Source organism: Gymnoscopelus braueri (genome assembly GCF_963280865.1).
Source record: "Gymnoscopelus braueri genome assembly, chromosome: 1".
Classification (NCBI taxonomy): Eukaryota; Metazoa; Chordata; class Actinopteri; order Myctophiformes; family Myctophidae; genus Gymnoscopelus; species Gymnoscopelus braueri.
In genome coordinates this window covers 49,362,892-49,382,633 of record NC_137603.1, presented here as the reverse complement: position 1 = coordinate 49,382,633, position 19,742 = coordinate 49,362,892, and the positions used below count along the sequence as shown (strand labels likewise).

The 19,742-nt window shown below is 42.8% G+C and overlaps 1 protein-coding gene across 1 annotated transcript in view; it reads left to right on the top strand.

Annotated features, from left to right (window-relative positions):
- ntrk3b (neurotrophic tyrosine kinase, receptor, type 3b) overlaps positions 1 to 18,956 on the top strand; it is a gene marked incomplete at both ends in the record, with an annotated part of 300,643 nt that extends 281,687 nt beyond the window's left edge. The window contains 2 exons of the mRNA XM_080434874.1: positions 9,280 to 9,438; positions 18,771 to 18,956. Coding sequence (XP_080291000.1) covers positions 9,280 to 9,438; positions 18,771 to 18,956 — 345 coding nt within the window. The remainder of the gene's footprint in view (positions 1 to 9,279; positions 9,439 to 18,770) is intronic.
- Between the last annotated feature and the right edge of the window lie 786 nt (positions 18,957 to 19,742).

The following is a 19,742-nucleotide window of genomic DNA, read 5'->3' as shown; positions in this document are numbered from 1 at the left end:
ACTCTCACACACGCACACGCACACACACACACACACACACACACACACACACACACACACACACACACACACACACACACACACACACACACACACACACACACACACATGATGTGGTAGATAGTTTAATATCAAACTTTCATCTGTATCAAAACAGGAAGGAGCGGTGCGATTACCCGCCTTGCTTCCGAATATTTCAACTTTTATGTACATTGAAAAAAACGCTAGAAAAACCTGACACGCAGCGCAAGAGAGGAGCGCACGTCGCCAGGTGTGCCATACATACCATAGACCAGTGGTTCTCAAAGTTTTTCAAATTAATATGTATTTGGCTGCGGACTCCCATCTGAAAATAGTTTGTGCCAGCGACCACCTACAAGATTTGTATCGTTAAAATGTCTCACAAATATTCCACACCTTTTCAAGATTTTTTGATAATAGCAGATGTACATCTCACAACGCGTTGCGATTGTGATAACGATGCGTTGTGAGCTTGTACATCTACTATTTTCAAATAGCCGGTACAGTATATAGTGGTCTCACAAGCCATAGGCTACTGTTGCCTCCCACAATTTTCAAAATAATGCTTCCGTCATACAGTCTGGAGCATGGAAACTCTGATAATGATATAAGGACACTTCCATTTTGTCTTTACAGTCACGCAAATGTATCCAAATATAAATCTAAATCATCTAAGCATACATGTATAGCTTGCTGCTTATCAGAAATGGAAATTAAAACATTTAATGTAAAGATATGTTAAGATATACAATACGTTTATGAACGGAAATGACAAACAGATGACAGCTTCCTGTCTCTATATGGCATTCGGAGCTTGTGGAATAGTTGTCAGAGTTAAAGTGGTTAAAGGAGGAGTTCACCCAAAAATTATTTATTTTCTATCAATTGCACACCCCATGAAGCCTTGAATACATGGATTTATTTTGGTTTTTGTCGCATTCCTAAGCCAATAATTTGATGCCCGGGTGTATTTCCGGTAGGAGACACAAATAATCTACTTTGTGTCTCCTACCGAATACATTAGCCGGTAGGAGACAGGAATCAAATTATTAGCTTAGGAATGCGACAAAAACACAAATAAATCCATGGATTCAAGGCTTCATGGGGTGTGCAATTGATAGAAAATAAGCTATTTTTTGGGTGAACTACTATTTTGATGCTATATCAACTTATTTTGCCGGGGACCACCTGGGACCCCATCCAGGAACCATGGGGGTCCCCGGACCCCACTTTGAGAACGATGGTTACATAGGTAACCACGGTTATGTGAGTGATTGGATCACTCCAATATGATGTATCCCTCAACAGTGGGCGGAGGCATCCGAGGTAGATTACCAGATTAATCTGTGTACGGGGTCTTCCACACCCTCTGCGACTGCCTCAAATCCCTACGTGGCCCACCTTTCCACCTCGTGTCTTTCTCGAGGCGCCCTAGAACACCTGAATGACGATTGGAGTGATCCAATCTCTCACCTGTGGTTACCTACGTAACCATCGTTATGTAGCGCTATATTGGATCACTCCAATATACATAACTACATAATGATGGTTACGTAGGTAACCAATGCCAGATTACTCGGTGAGCTAGGAAAAGGAACAAAGCACATACTCAAATATCAACAGTGGGCTGTCGTCCAGTTACACAGAAGCGGAGGCAGCCCCCAAAACGCCTTGTTCCACTTGGTTGGAAGGGACTACATTAATGCGGTAGAACCTAGCAAAGGTGCTAGAGGACGCCCAGTTGGCCGAGGCACAGATATCAGACAGGGGAACCCCCTGGAGCTGTGCCCAAGAGGCAGCCATACCATACGGCAAAGGCCTCCCGGCCAAACGATACGCATCAGTGATAACATCGACAAGCCAGTGCAAAAGTCTCTGTTAAGAGGGTTTGGTTAGAGAACTTTCTCACCATAACAAACAAAAAGCTGATCAGTCTGTCTGATCGTGAGAGTCTGCGTGACACTCACTGGGCATAAGTCACTGCGGGCAGCAGTCACATCACCCTCACCCGAGGGATGGATGTAGGCCGACAAATGTAAAGGCCAGTTCACATATCCGGAAGACAGTACCTTAGGCAAAAAAGAGGGGTTAGGACGGAGGGTGACACTTGACCTGTCAGGGCCCATCCTAAAACACTCCTCACTCACAGAGAGTGCATGGAGCTCACTGACCCTCTTAGTGGAGGTAATGGCCAACAGGAACGCCACCTTCTAGCTGGGAGGGAATTCATAAAAGTTCCAAAAGTTTTAGATTTTTGGCATGGTGTTAGTTATGGGCATAGGGTTTTCAAAAACCATCGCAAACCAGTTGGGCTCACCCCCTAGTGGTCTGTTTGCAATTAATCCAATATTAGGTGTGGTTGAAACCCCAAATAATTGATAGAAGAGATTTTTAAATAACATACTAATTTTTTTTTTATAAAATCGAACCCCTGGAAAGGCATAATTTTCAAGATGGCGGGAGTTTAAAATGCCTATAAACTGGGAGGGAACATTTGCCATCTTGAAAATGATGCCTTTCCAGAAGTCTAATTTTCCATTTTTTGGGGGGGAAAAATCTCTTCTATCAATTATTTGGGGTGTAAAACGCCTGTAAAACCCCTGTGTATATTTTCCTACACCCGCTTACTTATCACTCGTCCGTACGTCTAGCCTGTGGCCGTAGACAAGGAGGATACAGTGTGCTTTACAACCGAATGTACGCTGTTGCTAGGTCGAGAGGGTTCAGACCTGTCCGCGTGGAACGCACAAAGCCAACACAAAGCAGTAGTCAGATCTCTCGCTGAGGTTGGTCACAACCAGCTCACCTGGAGCGCACAAGTACGTGATTTAACAAGGTGGAACAGCCACGTCGAGGAGAAAACACACGCGCGTACGCACGTGTTCCCACTCGGGGAAAAACTGCAAGCCGCCTAAGCTAACTACACACAGTTTCCCACAACTTGTTACAGGATAGGCGCAGTCCTCACACCGAGACAAACGGGAGGGTTTCAGACAAACAGAAGGACCCCCCGTGCCACAATACAGGTTTGACCAGACCGTGTATTCTGTATTGCCTGTACTACACGTTTAAAAAAATCTGTAAACTAAAAACCACACAAACACCTGAACGAGATGGCACAAGCCAAACCGAGCGGGCGAAGCACTCAAAGGTGGACCTAGCTCCGCCAAGCTATTCTAATAGCTGCGAGTTTACTTCTGCACACAGAGCTCAAAAGGCCACCTCATCGATGCTCGCGCCGAGAGAAGGAAAGAGGTGGAAAGGTGGGCCATGTAGGGATTTGAGGCAGTCGCAGAGGGTGACGCCCCTTAGACGTGGCTCACCCCGTACACGGATTAATCTGATACTCTACCTCGGATGCCTCGGAGGGATATATCATATTGGAGTGATCCAATATAGCGCTACATAACCACTGCCACAGGCAAAAAATGCTTTTGCTGGTTTCTAGCAACGCCTCTCTGTGTGTCCCTTAGGGACAGTGCAGCAGAGTGCACATCAAGGTCATTCCTGTGTATAAGGTTTTGCCACTCATTTACACACACACACACACACACACACACACACACACACACACACACACACACACACACACACACACACACACACACACACACACACACACACACACTCTACTACTACTTACTGCTATTCTTATGAGGATTCGTCCACTGATTTCCATTCAGTACACAACCCCAATTATATCCTAACACCTAAGCCCTAACCTCAAGGCCGCTTTAATGCACAGGCTTACAGGCTTTTGTCCCAGGCCTGTGATGATCAGGGGCCTATCATGACATTAAATATTTATTTAAAAATATATATAGGGCATACACTGGTACAGGCATGCACTAGTTGTTTTAATACAGGCTACTTGACTGTTATAACCTAGATGTGTGCTTATGTACATATTAATTTCATATTATTATATTCTTACATTATACTGTATGTCGTCTAGTGGTTCTCCCAGGGGTCCTTGGGGTGGTACCAAGGGGTCCTCAGCATAATTAGTGTGCCAATGCCTAAGCTTGTAATCCTGGCCGCTACTCTCCCTCTGCCAGCCTGGGGAGAGCCCCGAAGCTCATACTTCCTTCAATGCATGAGGAGTGAGTAGGCCGCTTCTTATCACCTGACAGGGGGAGTTTCCCCGGTAGGACGTAGCGCGTGGAAGTAACACGTTATTCCAACCAGTTCCTTTCCCCTCCATCAAGCCCCCCCCCCCCCGGCTGACCAAGGGGAGGCAGTATAGAGACCAGGATTACTGCATGTTTTTTGTGAGGGTACCTACCCTAGGGGACACTGGGAGAACACATCACAATCATTTTAACCACTTTAACCATATTGTATACTTTGGCTATTCAAAAATAGCAGATATACAAGCTTTTGAAAATTGCAGATGTACAAGCTTGTACATCAGTATTTTTGGAAAATCTTTGAAAAGTCTCAAAAACTGGAAGATTTTGAATCATTTTGAATTTCTTCTCTTCTGGGGGTCCCCTGGCACAAAATATTTTCAGATGGGGGTCCGCGGCCACCTATACATACATTTGGGGGTCCTTGACATGAAAAAGTTTGAGAACTACTGGTCTATGGTGCGGCATCACTGCATTGTCACGTGTTATAATATTGATTGATTTTGAGGGCCAGCGAGGCCAAAGGGACTGAGAAACTATTACTTTGATTTGTTCTACAGACATATATATGGAACATAGATAATGTGGAATCAGTTTCATGCATCTTAGTTTTATAATCATAGTCAATTCATGCTCTTATGACGTGACACACCGCCACTGTTCTGTACGTGTTGTTATTAACAGTGATTAGACTGTCTTTTGTGATTATGCTCAAGTAGAATCATTTACTAGATCACATGTACTGCTCCTCGGATCATTTAACGGGAAACAGTAAAGTAGAGATTCATTTGAGAAATCTTTATCAAACAAGGTGGCTGCCATGGCACGTCATCTCACATCACCCACCACCAGCTGACCCAGAGGAGTAAAATGGCTACATTGTGAGCCTAATGAAAATGGAAAACCCACCACAACAACACCGGTGTTCATTGCATTTTATTTCACCAGTTTATTAGGCACATAAACCCTAACATCCCTATGCTGGTGATGTAACAATGGGCAAACATTCAGCAAAAGTGATGGTGAACATTTTGCCAAAAATAGCAGCTCTGCATGTTCACAATGCGTTGTGTTGTGACTTGTGACGTGCTGTGAGCTTGTACATCGTCTATTTTAGGCAAACTGATTTGGCGAAGAGGGAAAGAAGGAGGGGGCCATGTACAGACCGCTGGGGGACTCTCTTTCTGGAGCAGGGTTTAGTTAATGGCCTGTGCGCTCTCTCCATTCTGTGGTTCTCCAAATAATGGAGAGGAGGAATGTAATATATTTGTTTGCATGATACAGTAGATATGGTTGTCATTAATCAAACTTGGAATATTGCTGACACACTCATATCAGAAATACCGTCACTGTGGAAGTGACGGTTTATGCTCACAATAGTTCTCAGGGCTGACGGGATGCTTCATTAGTAACTGCATGGTACTCGGGGGGGAGGGGGGGGGGGGTGTGCATCAGTTTTACACCCTCAAACTAGAGGCCAGGGTGTCAGACCTGCTCATACATTCTATGATCCAGACCAGATAGATATCCCTTATATTCTGTACATTGTGCCTTAAACAAGACCTTAGATTGGTAGCAGTTGAGTGTGACGTTAGCCACAAGGATAAGTTGTAAGCAGTCATGTACCATGGAGAACTGAATGTATTCACTCTACACCAGCTGCTTTCACTCATTAGTTGTGTCATCTATGGTTGAAGGTGTATTCATTTAATGGAACCAGTTAGTGCAGCGCTTATCACAGAAATATACTGTAGAACCTAGCTGTCTATGCCTACGCCGTGTGGGTTCAAATTCATGACCCATAATGTCATGCCCTGCATTACCTCTCACTCTACTCTCCCTTTCTCTCTCCATTAGTAAAGCCTAATTTGTTCGGCAAAAATAACATATTTTCAAATGTGACGCATTACAACCGAAAAATGTATCACCCTCGTGTGACCTTGACATTTTTCAAAAACATATACAGTAAGTGCTTTACTAGTGTATTTACAGTGTTGAACAGATCTAGCCTTGAAGTCGAGAGGGAACGTGTGTGAATGTGGAATCATTTGACCCCTCTTGGCATACACTGCACAATGAGGCTTGTAATGAATACAGAGGGCTCATAGTCTGGTAATATCCTGCATGTCGCTCCCACATCAGTCTTGTGTCGGCCCGTCAGGCCACAGTGATTAAAAGCGGAGTCCTGAATTGACAGGAGTGGGGAAACAGATTTTAAGGCAATCTGAAGCTAATGAAAGCTGAGAGCCCGAGGATGATGAATGGATGATTGTTAAATCGATTAATATGTGGCCCTCAGACCGTTTACAGCCTGAGAGACTTCAGCAGCACAGAACTTCTGCTCATTTCACATTAAAGACAATTATCTGACAACCTTATCCACAGTGAGCGATGCTGTGGAGTAAGCTTCACTTCCTTGATTACCAACATTACAAGAAACCAATTAGCTACTGCTCATGTTATATTATACACTATCTATCTGATACGCATATACCATGTGTACAACAGTTGGATAAGCCCCAGTTCCTGATTTGCGTACATTACACTGTAATGTACTGTAATGATTACTGTGTACTGCTCATTTTATATTACTACTGGGGAATGATGCGTGCCCCACCCGGTTATGCATACCCGTTGTACCCATTGTCAGAGTACCCGTCTGTCTGTCTGTCTGTCTGTCTGTCTGTCTGTCTGTCTGTCTGTCTGTCTGTCTGTCTGTCTGTCTGTCTGTGTGTGTCCCTATTTTGCCCATATATGGAGATCTCTGTATCTCATTGGTATGCCAATAGTATATGGGCATATCAGTATATGGGCATATCAGTTGGATTGGCGGTTCTGGTAAACCGGTCCTCCATAATATGCCTATATATGGGCATATCGGTCGGACCGGTGGTACTGGACAGCCCGATCTGACCGACTTCACGCCGGGCACCGCACAACGAGTTTGAAGTCAATCTGTGAGTTTATATCACAGAGCGATGTCAGACCTTGAGCTCGGCTCACACTGCTACGTGCATACAGTGAACCACAAGCCTACGGAGTGAACCTCCGTAGGCTACGTTATCGACACAAAAGTCACATTAGCAGGTGATGTTTAGGCATTGTTCAAGTTATAGTATAGAATATCACTGTAGCCCAATGTAAAGGATGAAGGGAAGAAATGCTCCCACTACAGTAAGACTGAAGACTTTAAATTAACTTTTTAAGATGTATGCTAGTATACAGGGGATTCAAGCCAGTTGACCAGATAATTACTAATTAATTTAGCTATCTGAAAGCATTTTCAGTTGCACAGGGAAGCCCATCCCATTATTAGATCGGGATTGGCCGGGGACTGAGGCTGACAATAGGGACTTCTCTCTCTTTCTCTGTTCTGTCAGACTGGAAGCTAAAACTGAGAGAGTTGGTCTCTTGGGATATAATCAGTGCATTTGTGACCAATGCCCACCCAGATGGGACTTTGTACCCCCCCCCCCCCCATCCAGATTGGCCAGTACCCCACCAACAGTTGTAAATGTTTTATAAATGTTGAATATAAATACATTCTTCATAAATATTATAAAAATATACATTTCCAAATTAATTCATAGATAAAAAATACAGGCCTACAATTAGAGCAGCATCGGATTTGTTTTGATGCCGTTCAGGGAGAGATAGAGATTGCTTCAGCAAGCATAACGTGCCAAAATTAATATATGGACGCTGTTCTTAGGAAGTTTCATGCTCTACTAATGGTGAGTGAAATTAATAAATAAAACATACACGTACTGTTGGTCTGTTGTATTTTAGTTGATAATTATCACTGGCAAAATTCATTAGATGTGTTGAAATTAAAGTTTTTCACACTTTTAGAGCATATGGATATGGACATATCTAATATTAGATGCCCAAACATGGCAATCTTAATTACTTCCTCTCAAATGAAAATGTACTGCGTGATGATGTGAAGTAAGAATTATGAATAAGAATTTTGATTAAATGTACCTACCTGTGTGATTCCTCCAAACACACCTGGTTTTAATTACAGAGCTACTCCGTTTGGAATCTCATTCCAAATGACGTCCAGACCGGTGAACTACTTGTTTTAAATAGGAATCTAAAAACATTTTAGGTTAGAAATAAGCAACGTAGTAACAAACATGCTTCACACTGGGCTATCTCTCCCCCTTGGGCTACGTGAGCGACAGGCTACAACACTACATTCAGCTGCACAGCTGCAGTGGAGTGAGAATCCTACGAGACCTTCTCATTGGTTGAAAACTTCAAAATTCAATTTCACCAGGTTTTTAAGCATGAGAAACTGTCCATTGTCCTGGAATCATCACTCATGCACTCACTCGTGCTGTGAAGGCAGTTCTTTTTTTCTTTTTTTTCTCCCTGGTGCTGACTAGTTCAATTAATGTGATTACTGTGTTAGTGTGTTTTCTGTATGGAATACTATGGATGACGACTTCGCTGTGTTAATCCTTACGATTATGTAAGTCTCAAGTAAGCCTACCAATAGGCATGATAAGTGTGCTTAGATAGCCTAAATTGATTGTGTTTCATCTGACTTGTTTGTAGTTTGTTTGTTGTTTGTTAGTTGCTATCTAGGGGTGTTTAAAAATAAATATTCAGTATGTCCCCCTGTTGATCATTGTCTGAAACCGGCGCTGAGTATAATAAGATCACCTTTGATACATACAACACCATTGAGATTATTGTTTGCTATGTATAGGAGGGCTCATCATTGGCTATGTTACATGCACAAATACTGACTACTATCCCAGTTATTATATCTCATTCAGGATATGCCACACCCTCAATAAACCACTTTCCAATATTCTTCATTTCTTTGTGCTCTTCAATAAACTGTTTTTCTGCCTATTCTTGCTCTCATGCATGCTTGGTAGTAAATTAAGCAAATAAAAACAGAAAGATGTTGATTCCAGGCAATAGTTGGTTGGAAAACCATTATCTGTATACTTGATCATTTTAATCACTCCTGTCTACAAATATGAGAATACATGTGTGCATGTAGTGTATATGTATATAGTATTAATAATAATAATAATGATAATAATACTCAAGTACCCCAAGTCGCTTTACATATATATGTATTTGATGTTCTCCTGCTCTGTGCTCTCAGGTGGGAGGTCACACCATGCTCCCCATCCGCTGGATGCCTCCAGAGAGCATCATGTACAGGAAGTTCACCACAGAGAGCGATGTGTGGAGCTTCGGGGTCATCATGTGGGAGATCTTCACCTACGGCAAACAGCCATGGTTCCAGCTGGCCAACAACGAGGTACAGTGATTCACATCCTTTTTTAATGACAAGCATCCCCTATTTGATATGCCACGGACCCTCCATTTGATATCTCTGCTGTCGGGCCGCAGAATCCTCGTTATCTCCATATTTCAACTTTTTATCTTTAACTTTTTTCGTAAGTTGTCCTACTTTATCATACAAGAATGTCACTCAAAAGTACTGAAAATGGGGGCACGGTGGCGCAGTCGGTAGCGCTGTCGCCTCACAGCTAGAAGGTCCTGGGTTCGATTCCTGCTGAGGACGCTGTGGGCGCTGGGGGCGTGTCCTATCATCCGCGTTATCAGCGCCCATACCCTAGGTGGGTTTGGCGAAAGGGCCTCTCTGTGTGGAGTTTGCATGTTCTCCCCGTGTCTCCTAGGGTAGGTACCCTCACAAAAACATGTAGTAATCCTGGTCGCTATACCGCCTCCCCCATGACAGCCGGGGTGCCTGATGGAGGGAAAAGGAACCGGTTGGAATAACGTGTTCCTTCCACGTACTACGTCCTACCGGGGAAACTCCCCCCTGTCAGGTAATAAGGAGGTCAGTTGGCTCTCATGCATTGAGGGAGGCATGAGCTCGGCTCTGGGCTCCCTAGGCTGGCGGGGGGAGTGTAGCGCCCAGGATCACTTAGAAAATTGGCACTGGGTGAAAAAGGGTTGCAAAATCGTGGGATAAAAAAAATTAAGAAAAAAAAAAGTACTGAAAATAGCAGATCTACAAGCTCACGCGCAAAGCGTTGTGTAGATCGTCTATTGTCACTATTTTAAAATGTTTTTCAAATAATAATAAAAAAGGAATGGTTTTGGACGTACAAGCTTTCCACCCGACAGCAATGATATGATTTTGTATTTCTGGGACCACAATCTACACCCCATTTGGACTGCTGGTGGTCCCCAAACCCAACATTGAGAAACAGTGAGGTAGGAAATAGGAATCACAAGCAATGTAAAATGTTAATTTAAATCTGAGAGTGTACAAAATGTAACCAACCAAATGTAACCAAACTAGAGGTCCGGGCGCCCTGCCCCCTAAACCTGCCCCCTAGCCGCGCACGGGGCTCTAGTGAGGGCTTGCTTATTTTGGGGTTACAAAATCGTGGGATACAAAAAAATTATAATAATAATATTAAAAAAAAATAAAAAAAAAGATAGTTAGCGAAACAGAGGCTCGGTTCATAACGTACGGAAGAACCTATAGATATCAACAGACACCATCAGGGAGGGGATCTCTAGCTCAATGAGAAGAGAGTCAGCCTGTGGATCCATAGGTCGCTGGTTTGATCCCTGTCCCCAACAATTTGTTGAAGTGATCATCATTGCGAATTCTTCGTTTTACAAATAGTGTTTCTTGAGGTTAGGTCGTTGTTTTACTGAGGTGAAGGTTAGTGAGGGTGGGTGTAGAAAAGAGTCATCTAGTCAGCAACCTGTAACAATGCTCTATATACCAGGGAACCACATTACATATATGCAGTGTTGCCTTTGCCAGGATTCGATCCCATGACCCTGCGGTTCAGAGTCAAGAGCTCTTCCAACTGAGCTACCCAGACACAAGACATTTGATGAACGTGCAACTTTTACACTACAGATTTTTTTTACATCACTCTCCGATTTAATCAAAAAATCTAAGCTGTGTGATATACATTTTGAGTTAATACCATTAATATCAACCCATATCCCTCTGCACTCTAGCAATTAGTGCACCTGGTGATACCTAGCCTGTCAGTCATTGGCTCCTCAATGGTGCTGAAAAGTGTACATGTACATTTACTCAAGTACCAATACAAGTGCTTACAAAGCACAGTACAATTTTGAGGTACTTTTACTTTACTTTCCATTTGCGTTACTTCTACTCTACTACAATTACAGCATATGACAGCTTTAGTTACTTGTTACTTTGCAGATGTAATTATTAATACAACACCTACAGTAACCACATACAGCCGATCTACAATGTGACGCGTTATGAGCTTGTATGTATATGTCACAGGTAAATTGGCATTCCAGGGAAATTGGAAGTGGAGCACTTGTTTTTAGGCTCGGGGCGGGGCTGCGATGCGAGGACGACGACGACGACAACATGGATATACATACACACCGGCCTCAGTGGCGCACTTTGATAATCATTGGACTCCCCATCCACTATCACTGGGAGTTTGTGTTTGACTCCCGCTTGGGACATTACTTTTTAAACAACCGCGGGCTACTTTTTTTCGCCGATAAAGAATAGTTTTGGACCATGACGGAGGCGCGCCGACTCAGCAGACCTTGAGGCCAAGGAGGTGCGCCCGAGCGCCTCCAGACGTGAGTGCCCGCGCCGACCGGCCGATGGTGTGCTAGTCGACTAAGTGCCGTCCGAGTTATGTACCGATAGGTACAGAATCGTAAATGATGTTGTGGGGACTGCGTTTGCCCCTCTATGGTTTGCCCCAACTGCCACTCACTGCACTAACATAGCCCGCCAGCCCCCCCTCCTCAGGCTCGCCCCCTTGTGCTTCAACTGCATGGAATAAGGCTGTTCGCGCGCGCGCGCGTGTGTGTGTGTGTGTGTGTGTGTGTGTGTGTAACATATATAATAAGCAACCCATGCTGTATGATAACTTACCACACATGAAATCCAATTCTGTCTATCCAATGGCTCAGTCAGTACTGCGGCCATAGCTGAGTGGTTAGTGAGCCCGCCCAGGGAGCCAGAGGCCCTGGTTGCCCCAGGTAAGATTCCAGGCCAGGCCAGGAAATGTGTCGATGAAATGAAATTTGTCCCTGAGCAAGACTCTTAACCCCTAATTGCTCACAGGCCTGCATTGGAAACAAGACCGCAAGGACTTTCATGAAAGGACCTGTTAAAGGAATTGTCCTTATCCTTTACACTGTCTACCCGCAAGTCTGTAGGTCGCTGGTTCAAACCCAAATTTAACCAGTCCAAATATAATTTACTGAACAAAAATCATGACTTTGTTAATTAATGCATGTTCACTTCTTCTCTCTCTCTCTCGCTCTCTCTCTCAATGCCTCTCTCTCTCTCTCTCTCTCTCTCTCTCTCTCTCACTTTCTATCTCTTTCTCTCTGCCTGCCTGACTGCGACGACGTAATGTGTAGGTACTCTTCGACATTTTTGGCTAACGCTAAACGGTGCTAAAGGGTCTACCCTTCCGGTGTGGCGGTAATGTGTGGGGAATTTGTGTTGGACGGATTTAATTATGGTCCGAGGAGGCAAATGTTTGTTGAGCAATGAAAAGTGGACGAATAACTGCGTAAATGAATTGGCTGTTGTTGTAGTGACATGTGATATGTTGTTGTCATTGTTTCACCGAAACAATGAAGTGGCATCAGTGAGACCACCGGAAGACAGCAGATCTCTCTAATGTATAATAGATGAACCCTTAGAGGTCCATTTGTTTTTTCCTTTGTACACTCTCAGATTTAGAAATTGATACATTTTTGAGGAAGAAAAATCTGAAGATTTTACTACAAATATAACAGTAAATTAATTCAATTGATTTTAATTAATTAATAAATAAATACTAATACATCTAATTAAATAAATAGTGTCAAGTGTCTACGTGCAAGCTTTCATTCAAATAAATTGCTTGAGGATTTTCACAGAATCATGCATTAGTCAGTATTACTGTAAATGATGCCTTCAGCATGAAGGAAATAATGAATGGTTTATGGAAGACTTCACATATGGAAGTAAAAATGTGCCAACTGTCATAAAAGTCACATGAAAAACATACTGAATGCTTGAGGGGCCCATCCAAAAATCTTCACCCCAGGTTTACTTGGGTGATATACTGTACTGTATTCAACAAGGAAATGATGCAGCCTGTGTGGAAAGTAAATCCTGACTCAGTTTGATGCAAAAGCCGAACCCTTGACATCAGCAGATAAAAAGGAATAGGTTGACATTTTCAAATGAATCCTGTGAGGAAATTATTTGAATTGAGTATCGTAGAAAGGGATTATTACAACAACACAAGCACATTGTTTTAATAGGATTTGTCAAGACGCATAGGAAAACACTCTCAAGGCTCTGCAGATTTTAAATGGTGCAGAATGGAACACCATAGAACACAGTAGAAGACAGGACAATGTAAAACACAGCAATATACGGTACATTACAATGAAGTACAGTACAATGTACATGTATTGTACAAACCACACTCAAAATCCATCTCTTCAGGATAGCCTTTCCCAATTGAGGTCTAGTTAGGATGTCTCCCCAACCCATGCTTAATATTTTATCGATTTCAATCGAGCTCTTATGTCTTTGTTGTTTTTGTTTTTTTCTTATTAAAGTCGGTTCCTTTCTCGTGTAAAGCGATTTGGGGTACTTAGAAAAGCGCTATATAAATCTGAGCTATTATTATTATTATTATTATTATTATTATTATTACAATACAAATTACAATACAATACAAATTTCTTAATTAATCACCCTATATACTTCATTAACCGGAGTCCCCCAGGGGTCTACGTATATTAGCCCCCCTACTATTTTCCTTCTATTCTACTCTCTTTTACTCCTGTGTTATCCTATCCTATCCTATCCTATCCTATCCTATCCTATACTATCCTACCACACCTTGGGCTGAGGAAGCTCAGGATAATCAGTCTTTGTCTTAGTGAAAGCATACGCATTCACCCACTTTGTCACAAATTGGTTAAGAATGAATGAATCTGCCTTGCAGCTCTTAATCCAGTGTCTTATCTTCCACTTTTTCTCAGAGACTGGGCCCCTGACCACTGGAGTGATAAATTGATGCTGCTTTTTCCTTTTCCAGCAGACATGATGCAGCATTACATAATACCTTGTGATTGGGTTGTGTTTTTCCTCCTATTGGAAGAGGGCAGCTGGATTGAATCAATGAAATTCAATTAGGATTACTCTTGTAAAGCAAGCCTATTAAGAAAATTAAACTGACCTTATAGAAGAGGCAGGCAGGCAGGTGGCACGGCTTGTGCTCCTAATTCATCCAATTGAAATGTCGATATTTTCTTGGTCTCGACACAAATTGAAAATTTCCAATTTCTCAAACAGGTTTGAATGGAAAAGTGTTTTCAAACACTTGAACGAGTTCAGACGCATTATATTATGGAAGAATCCGTTTGTGTGTGCTTGCTGAAGTAATTTTGGTTCCATTCCCAGTAATTTTCAGTTTCACATTGGTTTCAGTCAGTGGACAATGGACAGTTAGTGCACCAATGTGTCTAATTTCAGAATCATTAAATTTGGTGCGTTATTCTGCAGCCAGCCTACAATTTTACTATCCTACAGTTGTGATTTTACTATCATTCGGTTGTGATTTTACTATCAGATGGGGTTGTGATTTTAGGATCAGACGGTTGCGTAAATTCCCCACTCACCAACATAATCGCTTGTGTAAAGTTATTTTACGCAGTCATTGGCTTGGTCTTTTGGGCAAAAATTCACACCCCAGATAGAAGCAGATGAACATGTGCTCCATTCTCATTAATGTGCTGCCTCCCTCTCTCTCTCTCTCTCTCTCTCTCTCTCTCTCTCTCTCTCTCTCTCTCTCTCTCTCTCTCTCTCACACACACACACACGCACCACACACACACACGCACCCGCGCGCGCACACACACAAACACACACACACACACACACACACACACACACACACACACACACACACACACACACACACACACACACACACACACACACACACACACACCTACCGCTCTATTCTGTGCCAGTTTTCCCAGCCGCAACGCTACCCTTAACCTGATAATGGAGCTGCGCCGCCCCAATAGGTTATTCTAGCACCTGCTCTACCCGTCACCATTATGCCGACGCCGTTATTTGCGCGTGGAGGTGTGCCCGTGGGCGTGTTGTTGCTATATCCCCCACATTGCAATTCTACAGACACACATGGGTACGGCTTGGGGACGGGGAATAGTGGATTCTAGAAGCACCCGCTGGTTTATAAAATCACCCGTCAAGTGCACACAGACACTACAATGGCTTTGTGCGTTGGACCATGAGCCGTGTTGCCAGCCTTGGAGAGAAATAAGCAACCGCAGTCCGCAGGTCTATGAAAACAAAAAGAAGCAACTCTAAGGCCACATGAGCACTTCAAACTACTAACTAGAGCTTTCATATCCCCTAAATATTTCAGCCTGGCTCGACTAATAATTGACAAATTAGACCCAGCCCAGCCCGTCAGTCATTTTTCTAAAGAAGCCTTATTTCTCATTAAATCTTGGTAATTCGTTAAGAACAGGAGTCATTCTACCCTAACAGTCTATATTTTATTTAAAAAACAGCTTGGAGCAAATAGGGCTATATAAATATATACACTGCCCCATAACCATTTTAAAAATGATTATGGTTATTCTATGAAATATATGTTTCATAGAATAACCGTAATCATTTTTGCAATGGAGAAATCACATCCAATTACCTTCTGGCCGCTGCCTGTGCTTTCATTTGAAGAAATAATCCAACACTACTGGCTACTTTAGCGTTGCGCTGCCCTGTTGATTAATTATTTGGCATCAGCTGTGTAGGAATATATAACTATTTTAAATGGCTTTCATATACTCTTGGGGATCTGACTAATATGACAAGTTGCTTATTGTGAACACAATAGCCTACGCTACAAATTAATTAATATGTGAATTTATTTGGATGTAAAAAAAACTTAGACCCGGCTCAGCCGGTGCCGACGGGCCGGGTCGGGTCCCGTTGGGTTTGGGCTAAAATCTTAAGCACTTACATTTTTTATAAGATGATCGGATCATAGTGTGATTTTCATTTTGGCTGCTGTCTCATTAAACCCATGCTGCGGGACGTGCGGGTGAATATTATATTATAGCCTATATTATATATATTAGCCTATATTATTATTATATTCCCCGCGTAAACGCTACGTTCATGACCCCCCAAAATAACCATATTTGAACTGGGGACCCCCCCATTTTGTTTGACTCGGTTCCACAGATAAATATTGTGAAAATAGCAGATCTACAAGCTCGCCAGGCGTTGGGTGCTCCATTGTGGTCTCGACCCACAGGTTGAGAACCACTGCATTAAGCTCCAAGCAAGTTACATGTCTAGTATGTTGTTGACCACGTAATGTAATGTTTTTGGTTTAGTGATAGGCTACTCCGTGGCGCGCGCGCGCCTCATTGTATGCTGTCCAAAATAACAGATCTGTAGCTGTCGACACGACATGACGCAGCGCCGTTGATAGCTTGTATGTCTGTTATTTTGGGTAGGCGACGCACATACGCATCGCAGCAATGTGTCTGGGTTTGAGAGGCTTTGATTGATGTAAACTTAAAGTTTAGCTCTGTTCGGGATTACTGAACAAAGGTGGATGATGAAAGATAACGGGGACAATATGGATGTAAGTTAACTTTAACTGCGTCACTTCAGAGGAAACTATGGAGCAACTTCAGAGATGTTTACACACCCCTGGAATCCATTAGAACGGTGGAAATAGAACGATAACAGCCAACGTGAGTACATAGGCTATAGACCTTTCCTAAAACTGTCCAATTTATTATACCCATGTGCTACTGTTTGTCTGTGTACCACGTAGGAGCGTTGTCGCAACATGATGTAATTAATTATTTGGGAGCAGCCAGTGTGTACCAATAGTATACATATTTTAAATGGCTTTCATATACTATTCCGGATCTGACTAATATGACAAGCTTATTGTGAACACAATAGGCTACAAATTAATATAGAAATGTATTTGGATAAAAAAAAAAAAAAGAAGGAAAACAAGCCCAATGTGGCTTATAATAATCAGACCAGGCAACAGTGCAGACAGGTAGATAGGCTAGAGCATATATTGGATCGGGATGACGGCTAGCGCAGTCTTCTCTTAAAGGCAATGGCTTCTGGCACGGTGATTGGTTTTATCATTGTAACGCCCAAACCACACCTATGCATAATGTAACGGGTAGCTCAGGTGTTTGGCGGGTGAGGGGGGTGCCATAGAATACCGAATTTTGCGGGGAAACGCCTCTTGCCTAGTCCGAAATCCCTAATTAGTGGTTTGTTCAAATTCCCCCGTGAATAGGGCCCCTAGAGTCAAACACACACACACACACACACACACACACACACACACACACACACACACACACACACACACACACACACACACACACACAAAATGCGCAATTACAATAGCTAACCCGATGACAGTAATTCATTTGGGATTGCTTTTGAAAAAGGAATGGGGTTCAGGGGGAGGCGGGGGGGACAATAGAGGATTCTGATTACAAAAACGTTTGGATTACTCCAACCAATTATGTTTTACTTTGGATTGAAAAGATTATGGTAGGTTGTTATCTTTACTTGCACACTGTGCTCTCAAATAATGTTTCTGGTTTGCAAATATCTGTTTTTAGGAGCAAATGTTAGTGAAAGCCCTGCAAATAATAAACTGAGCTTAATTGTCATCAGCAGTCCCAACTTTTTGTACAGCAGGTGGGAGGGGTTCTGAAGGATACGCAGGCCTCCCCTGCATCCTTCACTCTGCCACCACTTCTACACTATCCAGTTTGACACCCAGCTGAGCTGGCATTCCCCATCATGCTTGTTCAACATTGGAGGTTTTATATTGTGTTCGGGTAGCTCAGTTGGGTGAGTGCTCACCTTTGAACTGCAAGGTTCTGGGTTTATTGCCGGACGCTATATGTTTTGTCGTAGGAGGAAAAGTGAAAATGAGTGCTTGGTTTTTGTTTCCTCAGCAAAGCAGGCGCGCCAACAGGTGTTAACGAGTGCACAGTCCGAGTTGGCAAGCCGTGGTGGAGGGAATCTAGCCTTGTAAACCCCTCCCTCCGGAAATCTCATCAAATGCAAATGAGGCTAGAGGGAATCGTGTATCTCATGAAGCAAAACAAGCTCACCCTTCACCCTGTCACACCCTTTATTTTTCCTCCTAGGATTTTTTTTTGCACAGTGGACATGGCTTGGGTAATTAAGGCAAATGTACTGGGAGCTAAAGGTACTGTATGGGTGGCGCTCCACTTCAGAAATCCATCTCACAGTGGTCTAGCACATTGTAAGGGATAGACACCCTCGTTGCTCGGCTGATTCCAATAGTAAGCTACTTTGACATACTTATTTAAGAAAACAATTAAATTATATAATATAGCACCATGTGAGTTTTTGCTTTTGTTTTAAAAGAATGACATAAAGTATGGTTCCATAGTACCTTTTCTTTAGACTAACCTTCTCCCTGCAGGTGACTGTGGCTTCCTTTGGTCTCTTTATCTCTCCCTTCCTCCTCTCTATATGGATCTTGAAACAATATGTATCTCTTCTTCTTCCTCTTCCTGCAGGTGATAGAGTGCATAACCCAGGGCAGGGTTCTGGACCGGCCGAGGATTTGTCCCAAGGAAGTTTACGACATGATGCTCGGCTGCTGGCAGAGAGAACCGCAGCAACGACTCAACATCAAGGACATCCAGAAGATCCTGTTTGCTATGGGGAAAGCGAGCCCAGTCTACCTGGACATACTGGGCTAGCACTGGGCCATCTCCAGTCTGGGTCCCCAGATGGACGGACGAACAGACAGACAGAGGGGGACAAACAGAGTCGACGGACAGACAAAAACGAGGAAGTAACCAAACAAACAACCACCAACCTTGCACCACTGTCGAAATCAAACCATCACCTACCAAGTATTTGGGGACTTTAAAGGGACTTTAAGTGCCTGCAAAACACTTTTTTGGATATATACTGGATAATTTAAAAACAACAAAAAATATCCGAAAAACACACGCACTTTTACAATTTTGTTTACTTGCGTATAATATGTATAGGTCTGATGAAGATGTTTTCTTTTTCTCCTTAAAAACTTGCAGAAAAACAAAAAACACCACACTTAATGGAAATGGAGAAAGGGGTTTTGTGTGGATTACTATCAAAGGAGAGAGAAAGGAAATTATATGGCATTTTGCTCACAGTATATGGCATAAACAAAACACCAATGGAGGAATAATCTACCCTTTTCTTTTTTGACTATATTATATTCAGAAATATTACATATATTTTCTATTTATTTCTTTCTTTGTTGTGAAGGAGTTTAGAGTTTGCCATGTTGGTTGGAGTTCGGAAGGCTTTTGAAGATGACATCAACAAACTATTGGCAGGGACAAAAGGGAGCCTTACTGTGCTCCGATTTGGCTGGCAGAAACTCTTACCAGGCCATGCCCATTTTCTCTGGAATTAAAAACAACAACATGGCTGAGCAAGAACCTGTTCCGTTGAGGAACTAACTACCCAATCAGACAAATATATTTTAATTTAAA